Source organism: Octopus bimaculoides, chromosome 6, assembly GCF_001194135.2.
Source record: "Octopus bimaculoides isolate UCB-OBI-ISO-001 chromosome 6, ASM119413v2, whole genome shotgun sequence".
Classification (NCBI taxonomy): Eukaryota; Metazoa; Mollusca; class Cephalopoda; order Octopoda; family Octopodidae; genus Octopus; species Octopus bimaculoides.
In genome coordinates this window covers 114676930-114689844 of record NC_068986.1, presented here as the reverse complement: position 1 = coordinate 114689844, position 12915 = coordinate 114676930, and the positions used below count along the sequence as shown (strand labels likewise).

General features: G+C 38.2%; 1 protein-coding gene across 2 annotated transcripts in view; it reads right to left on the bottom strand.

Annotated features, from left to right (window-relative positions):
- The window catches only part of LOC106872072 (RNA-binding protein Musashi homolog 2), a 287270-nt gene that overhangs the window by 104666 nt on the left and 169689 nt on the right, over window positions 1-12915 (bottom strand). For both annotated transcript variants that reach the window (XM_014918924.2, XM_014918925.2), the window contains exon 6: window positions 8341-8433. In XM_014918924.2, the coding sequence (XP_014774410.1) occupies window positions 8341-8433 (93 nt within the window). The remainder of the gene's footprint in view (window positions 1-8340; window positions 8434-12915) is intronic.

The window sequence follows — 12915 nt, the reverse complement described above, 5'->3', positions numbered from 1 at the left end:
ATGTTATTCCCTGTGACATATTTCATCCGGTTTAATTGTAATTTATATGCATATATTGTTTATATAATAAATTACGCTGTGCGTATCTACGTGTGTAACAATTTTAGAGTTTGGATTCTAGAGTTAGGGTTAGGGTTACGGTTAACAGTCTAGTTAGGGTTAGGGTTAGGAGATTAATACGATATACACCGTTACAGTGCTAACTGTTTTCAACTGAATAGACGTCAGTGATTAGTAGAAATTATCGAAATAAGACAATTTTTTACATGAAATAAATTCGAATACAAAAATATTTTTCTGTTCTATAACACAAAATAGATAAGTATACGAAGTTTGAAAGTCTTTCCGTACCAAAAACACTACATAAAACATAAATGAAAACTGGCGCCCCGGTTTTAAAATAGATCCTGAAATTTTGCTTTCAAATTTTATATCACAACTTTTGGTGAAGTTATGTTCAAAACATTAGTTTTAATTTTATGTTTTATCTTTTACTTGCTTCTGTTACTGGACTGTGGCAATGCTTGAGGTGCTGCCTTAGAGGGTTATATAGTTAGATAAATTGCCCCCAAAGCAAGCCTCATAATTATTCTATAGGTTATAGGTACAAAAATCAACACTGGTTGTCAGTTGGTGGAGTGGGGACACGTGCACAAAGACACACATGCACACAATGGGCTTGCATGCAGTTTTCATTTACAAAATTCACTCACAAGGCATTGATTGGCCAGAGCTAAAAAAGATTCTTGTCCAAGGTGTCTTGCTGTGGGGCTGAACCCCAAACCATGTGGTAGCAAAGTGAGATTCTTAACCATACCTATGCTTATGCTGTGATTAATCCTTCCAGCCTTGTCCACTGTAAAGCTAAGAGGTGAAGGGACACTACCTGCCCTTTCTGGTCAAGGGGAGAGAAGAAGGCCAGGCAACAGTAATGAACTAGATATCCACTGCATGTGCCATTATAATGGGAACCATAGAGATAGAACACACTGCAGAGGTAAGGAAGGGGGAGAATAAAAGAGAAAGTGGAGTGGGTGAGGCAGAGAAAAGGTGGATAAGAAGTGATGCTGTCAGTGTGGTAGTGAGGTGGGGGAAAAGAGAGAGAGAGAGAGAAAGTAATAGAGTGAGATGTGGAAGGTGGGGAGGGGTGGAGGTGGTGACAGTGGTGGAAGGAAGAAATAGAAGAGGTAAAGGAAGAAGCAGACAGGAAGGCAGAAAATGAGTAAGAAGTGGTGGAGGCAGGGGGGATAGTTAAAACAAGCCACAGGACTTTCTAGAACAATTAAGACAGAGATGTAGTCTACAGGAAACCCAATAACACACACACACACACACACACAGAGGAACAGAAACCAGATATATCCTCACCACACACATACAGACTGACAAACCCTGTCACACACACACAAACCTCAAACATAGATATACACACATATATGCATGTGTGTTTGCATGTATATGTGTGCGTGTGTATATGTGTATATACACACACACATACATACACATCCAGCAAGTATACACAAGACAGGTGTGTAGATTTGACACATACAGAAACCTCCCACTGACACAAAACAAATACACACACATCTAGCCCTGAAGCTAGGGAAGGAAGAAGAGACAAGAGATTTAAGTGTAATATAACTGTCTCTCCCACCACAACTCCTGCCACTCTTTCCTTTTTTTGTAGGGATTCTTTCATACCAATCGTTCTTTTTAACCTATTCTTTTATTCTCTCAGCCCCTTGCACTCTTCTTCCAATATTCATTCATGTCTTCTTGCCAGGCCTATTGTCTTTACAAACAAACACTGAACAGATATACAGAGACCACAGCAGCAGGAGAAGGAAGGAGACTACTGCTGAGTACAACAGTAGTTTTGTAAGGGGGGGGGGGTAGAGATAGATGGGAGAGCGGCTGGTCCCTTAGGGGTCAGACATTCTTAACAAAGAACAATTGTGTGTATTTTATTGAGTATGTGTTGGGGGAGTGTCTTGCCTCTTTTTACTATTTTCTCCCTGACTTCCTTATTGGCTCAGTTTCTTCTTCAGTAAATATATTCACTGCTAGTTCCCTGTTTTATGAGTTTATATATATGTGTGTGTGTATATGTATGTGTGTGTATATATGTGAATGCGTGTGTACATATATATATATATATGCACCTCAGCCTTATTAACCTTCTAGACTCCTTTACGAGTTCCTGAAGATTAGTCCCACACAACCTAAAGAAAGAAGCCCCTATGCTGTCATTCAGACTGCTAGAAATAACTCCGAAAGTTTTCTCAAATTATAAACTACTATCTTAGCGAAACAGAAAAAGGAGAGGGGAAAGACTTTAGATTATATAATTCCTCGTAGATAATGGGAAAAAAAAAAGGTGGAGTGATGATAAAAATAAAAACCACCATAGACATCTCATTTAATATTATGGAATAATGATTATTTTAGATAGTAGCAGTAGTATAGCCCCTATTCAACTCTGATCAAGCAGATGTCAAAACCATCCAAGCTGTAGGGTGTTATGTCATTTGAAACTCTGACTGCTGTTTCTTGTAGGTCAACCATTGGCTCATGGTGTGGTATTGTATAGATGCATGTATTTTGTTACATGACTCTTCAGTTTATTCATAGGTGGCAATTTTATACATATATATATCTCTCTTAACCCATTTGTTACTGACTCACCTGAGATGGGCCCCTTAGTGCCATGAAACAAACTTCTTATTTCAAAGCGATCTAAATTAAAACCTTTCAAAATTTCGTGTCAATTTATACCAGCTTAATAATGAATTATTTTACTAAATTCTTCATTATGTACAAAATTAATTGAAAGAAGAGTAGTGTATTTCAACAGAAATATAATAACAAAAGAGTTAAGTGTTTTTCTCAGCAGACAGACAGAGAGATACTAACCAATGACTGAATAAAACAATACGACTGGAAAGTCTTTGTGCACAGACCTGCCATTAAGAACTGAGTGGGATCTATAAACAACCTTAAAATCTTGCACTACTTTTCCTTCCAAGATACATTTATGGCATAAATTTGCAGTTTTATACAAAAACAAGTTACAGTGAGTGACATGTTTCTTATTTTGCTGATTCGTTTTCTTTCCCCATCCACTAAGAATGTGAAGTGGAACATTTCTCAACCATTCAACCATGAAGCTAACCATCAGTGCAGAAATATATTTGACTGAAAGTATATATATATAAGCCACACACACCTAGCATTATCAGATGATAGGACCAGACACTCCAACTATATATATATATATATATACACACACACACTCACACACACATACAAACACACATGTAATCTGAGACATCACTTTAAACAATGAAAATCTATCGTGCACAGATGAATTTTAGAAATACAATCACATGACACAGACCGTTTACAGGCAACACATATAAAAACATGCACTACATGTGTGTGTGTATGTTTGTATGTATTTATATGTGTGTGTTTGAGATGTATATAGCATGTTTTACGAGTGCAAGAAATTTAATACAAAACTTGAGCAACTAAAAATTGTGGGTAGCATTTTACTTAAAAAGATAAAATATATTACAAATTTTTATGCACAAAAAGTGTGTGTTGTACGATGTTTGAAATTGCACAGTACATTGTAGTATACATCTTCATCATTTAACATCTATTTTCCATGCTGGTAAGCATTGGAAAATTTGAAAGGGGCTGGCAAATCGGAAGACTGTGCCAAGTTCTACAGGCCATTTGGCAATAGTTTTGGCAGCTGGATGCCCTTCCTAATGTCAACCTCTTTACGAAGTGTACTGGGTTCTTTTTATGTGGCGCCAGAACTGGTGAGGTTGTCAACTTGCAAGACAAGACCCATCAACTGAGTTGGGGAGGGTAGTACAGAGGAAGAAAGATGTGTCCTGCAGTAGAGAAGAAACAGGGTTACCTCAGGTGGAGAGAGAGAAAGTGAAGTGAGAGATAAGATGGTGAAGATGTGACAGGGTGAACACCCAAGCACACAGTGAGGTGTATGTAATATAGTGAGGTGGACAACAGATTGGAAAGGGTCGGTGAGCTTATGAGATCACCAAAGGAGAATGGCAGATGGAAGGGAAAATATAGTGACTGGGTAGAGGTAGGGGCTATTTAGGAAGATATATTGTGGGGAAGAGATTTGACAGGAACATGCATGAAGTAGGTCTGTGAAGGAGAGTCAGAGAAGGAAGAGGAATACAGGGTGGTGATTATGGATTGGAAAAGTGAGATGGTGGGAGGCATGGACATAAAGGATGTCTTCATGGCCTCAATTTTATCTTGATGGGTCTTCTCAAACAGCAAATTGGCAATTGTCTTAGTCTTTTGTCATTCCCCCACTCCAGGCTGTTATAGTCTGGGACTATAGTAGAAGACACTTAGCCAAGTTGGCATGCAATGGGATCAAACCCAGAATCATGTGGTTGGGAAGCAAGCTTCTTGCCACACAGCCATGCCTGTGCCTAACACACACACACACACACACACACACACATATATTCATGGCTGTAAAGTTTACTTTAGGACCATGTGGTTTTGTTCCATAGCATGGACACTATAAGCTGATGTCCACTGGTAGGTTTGTAATCGAGATGTAACTGATATTTCTTCGTAAGTGGACAATCACCGAGTTTCTTCTCCTTCAGTTAACTCTGTGTGTGTGTCTGATTGCATACATACAATCCCTAATGTATATATATAAATCAAGTCCCAAAGTGCGTCCACTTGCATGTATGTGTCTATGTGTGAATGTGTACTATAAATTTGGTCAATGTCTATGCCATATGCATCTGTAGTCGTTGATATATGCTGCATGCAGGAAACAAGGTTATTGTGTTCCTATAGAAACATGTATGTGTATGCATGCATGCACTTGTAATAGCATCAACAACTGTGATCATGTTTGACTACACACACAGAAACTACAACTAAACAGAGAAAATAATTGCTCTAAACCATGTTACATTATATTGTCTGTTCTGTTTAGCCCAAAGTCAGATCTTATTAAACTAATATATGATCAAATGTGTCCTAATTTATTCATTTCATTCCTCTTTTAAAACAGTAAGATACATTTTGCAGGAATTTGGCTGCTATTTCTAGTAAATTGAGCAACTACATAGAAGAATCACTAGTTGGTTCATATGTATGTGCTTATGTTGTTTATACATTTAACAACTATATGCATTACACGTCTAGTGTGTGCATGTGTTCATATATGTGGGCAAAACTAGGTCATTGCATCTTTTACATGCATCTTTGAGAAACTAGGTCACTGTTCAATTGCTGTGTCGGCAAATGAGTTCGTTCACCAAGGCTCCACATGTAATTGTGTACGCATATCTGCAGAATAGACAACACTGCACATGTTTTCTTTGATGTAAGGCAGTCAGACATGTAGGGAAAGTTCTTCACATTTCTGTGTGCTCTTAAATTCCGTGTGCATGCATGTGACAGAGAGAGGGGGGAGGAGAGAGAGGAGAAAGAGAGAGGAAGAGAGGAGACAAAGGGATGAGAGAAAGAGGGGAGAGAAAGAGGGGAGAAAGAGAGGAGAGAAAGAGGGGAGAGAGGAGAGAAAGAGAGAGAAAGATAGGAGAGAGAGAGAGAGAGAGGGGAGTGCGTGCGTGCATGTGGTAAACAGGCATGTATGCTAATATGAACATGTCTGGACATATAGTAAGCCTTAGATGTTTCCAACCCAAGCCAATGCAAGAAAACATATGATGGTGGTGTTGATAAAAACTTGACCATACATGTGTGTGGGTATATATATATACATACAAAATCGTAGCTGTGGCCATTACCCCCTGACTGACTCCTGTTCCAGCGGCATGTAAAATGCATCATCTGAATGTGGCCGATGCCAGTACCCCATGACTGGCTCCTGTGCTGGCGGAATGTAAAAAGCACCCACTACACTCTCAGAGTGACTGGTGTTAGGAAGGGCATCCAACTGTAGAAACATTGCCAGATCAGATTGGATGGAGCCTGGTGCAGCCACTGGCTCTCCAGACCTCAGTCAAACCGTCCAACCCATGCCAGCATGGAAAACAGATGTTAAATGATGATGATATATATATATATATATATATATATATATATATATACAGGGTGTCCACAAAGTCTGGGTACATGGGGATTAACACATACTTTAAGAAATAATTATTTCTTATATTTAATTGTTTATGTTATGATTTTATTTACTCCATGCACCCAGACCTTGTGGACACCCTGTATATGTAAGTGTGTGTGTGTGTGAAAATTGCATCCATCCATAAAATTCTGACTTGACCCTTTTGATACTAATCTGCCCAAAATTAACCTTGGTTCTCTGTTTTTAAGTAATATAAATTAAAGTTTCCTATTAAAATTTCACGTTAATTTATGTTCTGAACATTTGTTAATAATGACAGAATCATTTCACTAGATTCTTTATTATTTCTTAAATCCACTGAAACAAAGGTGTATTTCAAGGAAAATATGGTTAACAAAAAAGTTTAAAGTCTCTATCCAAATTATGCTAGCATAAAAAAACAAAAAAGTCAACAGGAAATCATTAAACAAATACACACACACATGCATGTACATCTGACGGGACTTTTGCAGTTTCTGCCTACCAAATTTTGCTCATAAGGTATTGGTCAAAAGTGCTGCATGTATACATGTGAGTGAGTGAGTGAGTGAGTGAGTGTGTGTGTGTGTGTACATGCACACATACATATAATTTAATCTCCACTTCTACATTCTTGTATGGCTTGGGTGGACTTTGTTGAGGAAGGTCTTCTATTGCTGGACACTCTTCCAGTATATACATGTGTGTGTGTGTGTGTGTGTATATGTACATGCATGTGTTTCCTCATGTCTTGAAATCATGATTGTTCTAAACAAGTGTCACCATGACACATATGATGTCATTTGTTCCCAGTCATCATCATCATTTAGCGCCTGTTGCTCATGCTGGCATGAGTTGGACGATTTGACCAGGGCTGGCGAGCTGGAAGGCTTCACCAGACTCGTCTGATTTGGCATAGTTTCGATGGCTGGATGCCCTTCCTAACACCAACCACTCTGAAAGTGTAATGGGTGCTTTTATGTGCCATTTGCATGACACTAGTATCTGTCACAACTGAGATTTTATTTGGCTTGATAAGTCTTCTCAAACATGGCATAATGCCAAAGGTCTTGGTCATTACGTCTGTAAGGCCCAAGGAGTTTTTCACATGCCATTGGCATCAGCCACTTTGCCTCCATGAGGCCCGATGCTCTGAAAAACATGTCTAGCCATGGGGAAATATTACTATGTGAGGGTTGGTAACAGGAAGGACATCTAAACTCTACCTAAACAAATTTTGTCTGACCCATGCCAGCAAAGGAAAGCGGACATTAAAATTGATGTTGACCTAAAAAAAAATCATGGCACAACGGTTGGCAGAATCTACTCAATAGAGTTACCTGACTTGCAAGAAGTAGTAACTAAATCTCAAATTACACACTATTATCTTACACAGGTCCTTGAAGATAACTTGTGCAAAGTGAAACAAGACTATTTTTTTTAAACTGGGGAGCATGGTTTATTTTAGTTTTGTGGAGGGGCTTATTTGTCATATTCACAGACCTCTAACTAATGTACTGGCTGACCCTCATCTTGTGTGGGCCCTATTCTTACAAAGGTGAAGAAAGCATGTTGGATAACAAGGTTTGTTGCCTCAAAAACAAAAGGGAAGGTCTCTGCTGAAATGTTTTCGATTAAAGATAGGTCTGCTCATTGAAGTCTGACCCGAGGCTAAACAATACCAACATATTCACTATCAACTTTAACTAGAATCACTACCACCACTACTATAGCAGATGTTAATCATAACAGCAGCGATAGGTGGTGGTGGTGGTGGTGGCGGTGACGGTAGCAGTAGTGTTACTAGTTGGTGTAGTGGTGAACTGCAATGGCAGTGATAGTAAATATACTTGTGTGTATATCAAATATATTTGCATGGTTAGTTATAGCGGTTTAGCCTGGAGCCAGCTCTGATTAAGCAGACTTATTGATCAAATAAGGTATTCAAGCCACAACACTGTCTAATGTGTCTTTTTTGTATTCAACCCAGCAGGATATAATAAGATATAGTTGCTATTTCTAGCAAATTGATCGACTATGTAGTGGCTTCCCATTGGCTCACGTTAGTAAATGTAAGAGGCAGTAAAATCAGTAATTGCATCAGTTAGTTATGTAGAAGTTAGTAGAAGTAGTAATACAATTGTAAGAAACTACATCACAGTCCTAACACCACACAGACTTCTCCAAGGCTTACAAGAAACTCTGCTTACCTTGCCATATTGATTAAAGTAATTTCTGACATCATCAACAGTAGTAGATGCTGATAATCCACCAACAAATATTTTCTTTGTACGGGTCACCATCTGAAAAAAGAAGACAAACATTATTATAAAATGCATTTGTGTGTATGTATGTATGTGTGTGTAGTAAAAAGCATAGTATTATTTTAACAATTTTGATAAGATTACTGGTGGGATTTTGAAATCATGATGGCACCTGTGCATCGTCTTTCTGGCACTTGTGTAAGGACTTTCGAGCGAGATCGTTGCCAGTGCCCCTGGACTGGCTCTTTTGTGGGTGGCACATAAAATACACCATTTTGAGCGTGGCCGTTGCCAGTACCGCCTGACTGGCCCTCGTGCCGGTGGCACGTAAAAGCACCCACTACACTCTCGGAGTGGTTGGTGTTAGGAAGGGCATCCAGCTGTAGAAACTCTGCCAAATCAGATTGGAGCCTGGTGTAGCCATCTGGTTTCGCCAGTCCTCAGTCAAATCGTCCAACCCATGCTAGCATGGAAAGCGGACGTTAAACGATGATGATGATTGCATAGACTTGCATATTTTTGTATAAGATCCAACATGTTGATTGCTATAGTAATCCCACTGTTTATTAAAATAATTGTTAACTGATTAATAAATGTGATACCATTATAATTATTCCTTTCATTGCTTTTATATATAATAAATAAAATGTACATTTGTCATGCACACATTTGTTTCTAAATCTGTTTTTCCATACTTGCATGGATTGGAGATGCCACCGAGGCATTGTTTTACAGCCGGATGCCTTTCCTGTCACTAATCCTTATTATTTATACTGAGACAGTGTATGTGGAATAAATCATAAATCTGTTTACTTATCTTTAACACAGACTTAGCCTTGCTGTTAGTAAATGACATGTTTCTCTTGGCAGAATTAAATGAAGAATAACTTGACAAGTTTCACAAATCATTACCAGCAAATCAGTCATAATGATGAGAGAGTAGCTTACAACTATTTATGGCTATGCTTGTTACTCATAAATAAGCATTTTTCACAAGCAGTTGTAAGCTCGTCATATTCTCAGTCTGTCTCTCTGGGGAACAAGCAAAAATAAATCCATGTATGAGCTGATACTGAATGACCGAGTGAAACTACTCAAACTGTTCTTTGGTTCATTCTGGAGTAAGAGTACTAAGGGATGTATTGGTATGGCAAGACTAAATACCTACTACATAAACTTATGATTTAGATGTGTATTCCACAAGCCACAGTGCAAGCAATCTATCAAGAGAAGTAATTCTTAAAAAAAAAAAATACAGATACAGAATAGAGAACTATGTAGCTTTCAGTCAGACAAACATTCTAATGTTGGTGGTACTATCAAATGTACAAAGTTTGTGCTGGGTGAGTGATAGGAAGGATATCCATATATCATCATCATCGTCATTTAACATCTGTTTTCCATGCTGGCATGGGTTAGACAGTTTGGCTGGAACTGGTAAGCCAGAGAAGTGTACCAGGCTCCAGGCTGATTTGGGATTTCTACAGCTGGATGCTCTTCCTAATGCCAACCACTGCAAAACTGTAGTGGGTGCCTCTTCTGTGTAACCGGCACCACTTATGTGTCACTGGCAAGGGTGCCTTCTACAGATTGCTACGTTATAAAGTAAAATAAGAAGACATGAATGTGTAGGGGACATGAAAATGGCAACCGAAGTATTCACAAAATACATGGCAAGGAGAACACAAGCACTCGTAGATGAAAACACATGAAGGTGTAAACTAACTTAAACGAGTAAATTAATGTCAACAAAACAAACATCCCCAATAACCAATGTAAAGACAAACGGGTGTAATTATCCATGTAAATAAGTAAATCACATGTTATACACATAGGTGTAAATTACTCATATGAACACAAACATGTATCGATATCGTGTTTAAGTGTACTGCATTAATAATCTGGTTAGGTTTAGCAGTATAAACAGATTAAGGAATAATTAACCAGAGAGGTTATATAACTGTCATCTAAACAAAGTTGGTTTTATTATTTAGTAATTAATGAGATTAAATTGATAAGAATTAGAAAATAATGTACAAATACACATATATAAAGACATAAATACGTGAGCAAGATCATAGAAATACCAGCAAACAAGTTACATTCACGCACAAATCCACACAAATAATCATACAAATACGAAAACACATTTACAAATACATACACGAATTCACACAAATGTATAAGATAAAAAGTATCTAACTTGGCAACATCTTAAATTTTTTTCTTCTCATGGGCTATTATTTTTACGAGGGAACTAGCGATAGTCTGTGAGAAGTTAGTGGAAACAAGTAGAAAGCCATTAGGCAGCATCACTCTTCCTTCTGAGGAAGGATTCTATCCAGGCCATTAAACTATTCCTCTTCCTTTCAATAAATCTTTTTATTCCACTTTGGAACGTTAGTCACACACAGTTTTATATACTTAATATAACAAACACATATATACACGCACTTTAGTGATGTAGTGTGCTTGAAGCACTGCATAATGTCAGTGTAAGAGAACAGCAATACAGACGAATCATTGAACAAAGTTGGTCTTAATATTTTTTGTTAAAACCATTTAATGAAGTAAGGACATACATTTTTTTCTCCCGCCAAAGAAACCGACATCCTTTGTGTAAAAAATGTTTCGCGCAAAATGACGTCGACGAGCAGCAAAACTGAAAGAGGCCCGGGATTAAAGGCACCAAAGAGAGATAACCCAAACGTACATGAGGGGGTTATTGATTGATATTGATTTCAGATTTTGACACAAGGCCAGCAATTAAGGAACGGTGGGTAAGTCGATTAGATCGATCGCAGTGTTCATCTGGTATTTATTTTATCGACCCCCGGGGGAACGAAAAGCAAAGGCGACCTTAGCGGAATTTGAACGAGAACGTAAAGACAAACGAAGAGAGGGGGAACAACCGCAACGCAGTTTTGTCAGACTGTTTACTACTACTACTACTACTACTACTACAAATAATAATAATAATAATAATAATAATAATAATAATAACAATAACAATAATAAAATAATAGACCCAGGAAGACATGGAACGAGGTGATGAAGCATGATCTTCGGATGTTGGATCTCATGGAAGTGATTGGTAAGTGATCGAGACCTTTGGCGATTTGCTGTGCTTGAGGAGACACGTAAAAGGCAACCATTGAACTCTTAGAGTGGTTGGCGTTAGAAAGGGCATCCAGCTGTAGAAACTAGGCCAAATCAAACTGGAGCCTGGTACAGCCCTCCTGTTTATCAGTCTCAATCAAACCGTCTAACCCATGACGGCATGGAAATCGGACGCTAAATGAATAATAATTATTTCAAATTTTTGCCACGAGGGCAACTTGGGGGGAAGTGAGGATGAGTCGATTACATCGATTCCAGTGTTCAACTGGTACTTATTTTGGTACTATTCAAGAGTGGTCCCGGTGCGCGCACTCGCGCATCCGCGCTAGTTAGTCGTACCTAGTGGATCCTATGAGAGTTTTTTCTAAACAAAGTAAATAACTTTTTTTGCACAAAATATTATTTACTTTGTTTAAAAAAAAAATGATTTACTTTGTTTTAAAAAACCCTCTTACATGTTTTGCGCATTCGCGCTAGATAGTCGTTGTAAGATCGACTAGTCACGACTAGCTAGCGCGGATGCGCAAATACGCGAGGACGCGCACCGGGCCCACTCTTCTTGAATAGTACCCTTATTTTATTGACCTCAAAAGGATGAATGGTAAAGTCGACCTCGGCGGGATTTGAACTCAGAACGGAGCAACGAGTGAAATACTGCTAAGCATTTCGTCCAGCGTGCTCACGATTCTGCCAGCTCGCAGCCTTCAATAATAATATATATATAGAGAGAGAGATTTCCTTTACATACATACATACGTACGTACGTACGTACATACATACATACATACAAACAAACAAAGGAATTTTATTTTATGAGAAATGAATAGTTAATGAAGTAAATTATCAACCAGAATATCAATTACATGTTTCTTCCCATAGGCAATGTCACAGCATGGCCACTGTCAACTATTTGCCACCAGTAAAAATTCAATTACTTGAAGGAAATTTGACATTATCACCTTAGTAACAATTTTTTAAAAAATTATTTCCTATAAATTCTTGAGTTTGCTTTCGTCATCATCGCCAAGGCCATGTTGAAGAAACGTGTTTATTGTAAATTATGTTGTTCCAGGTTAGCCTGGATGGAGCAGACATTCTTTTTTTCTTTCTTTTGGCGTGTCATTCAGAAAGTTTGATGACTGATAAAATTCTACAACCTTTTAGAAATAACAACCAAATCACGCTATCGGGGTTTAACTGGTTGGACAATGGGCAGACGTAAACAATGTGGACCGCACCCGCTTTCGTTTTTTTTTTCTTTTTTTTTACAGAATCCCCCACTTTCGAGTACGGAGATTCTGATTCTGCAAAAAAAATTTTAATTCCCTCCCCCTCCCCCAATTCTTCAATTTTCCCTTTTTTCAGTAATTTTCTTTTTTTTTTCGAAATACGTAGAAAAAT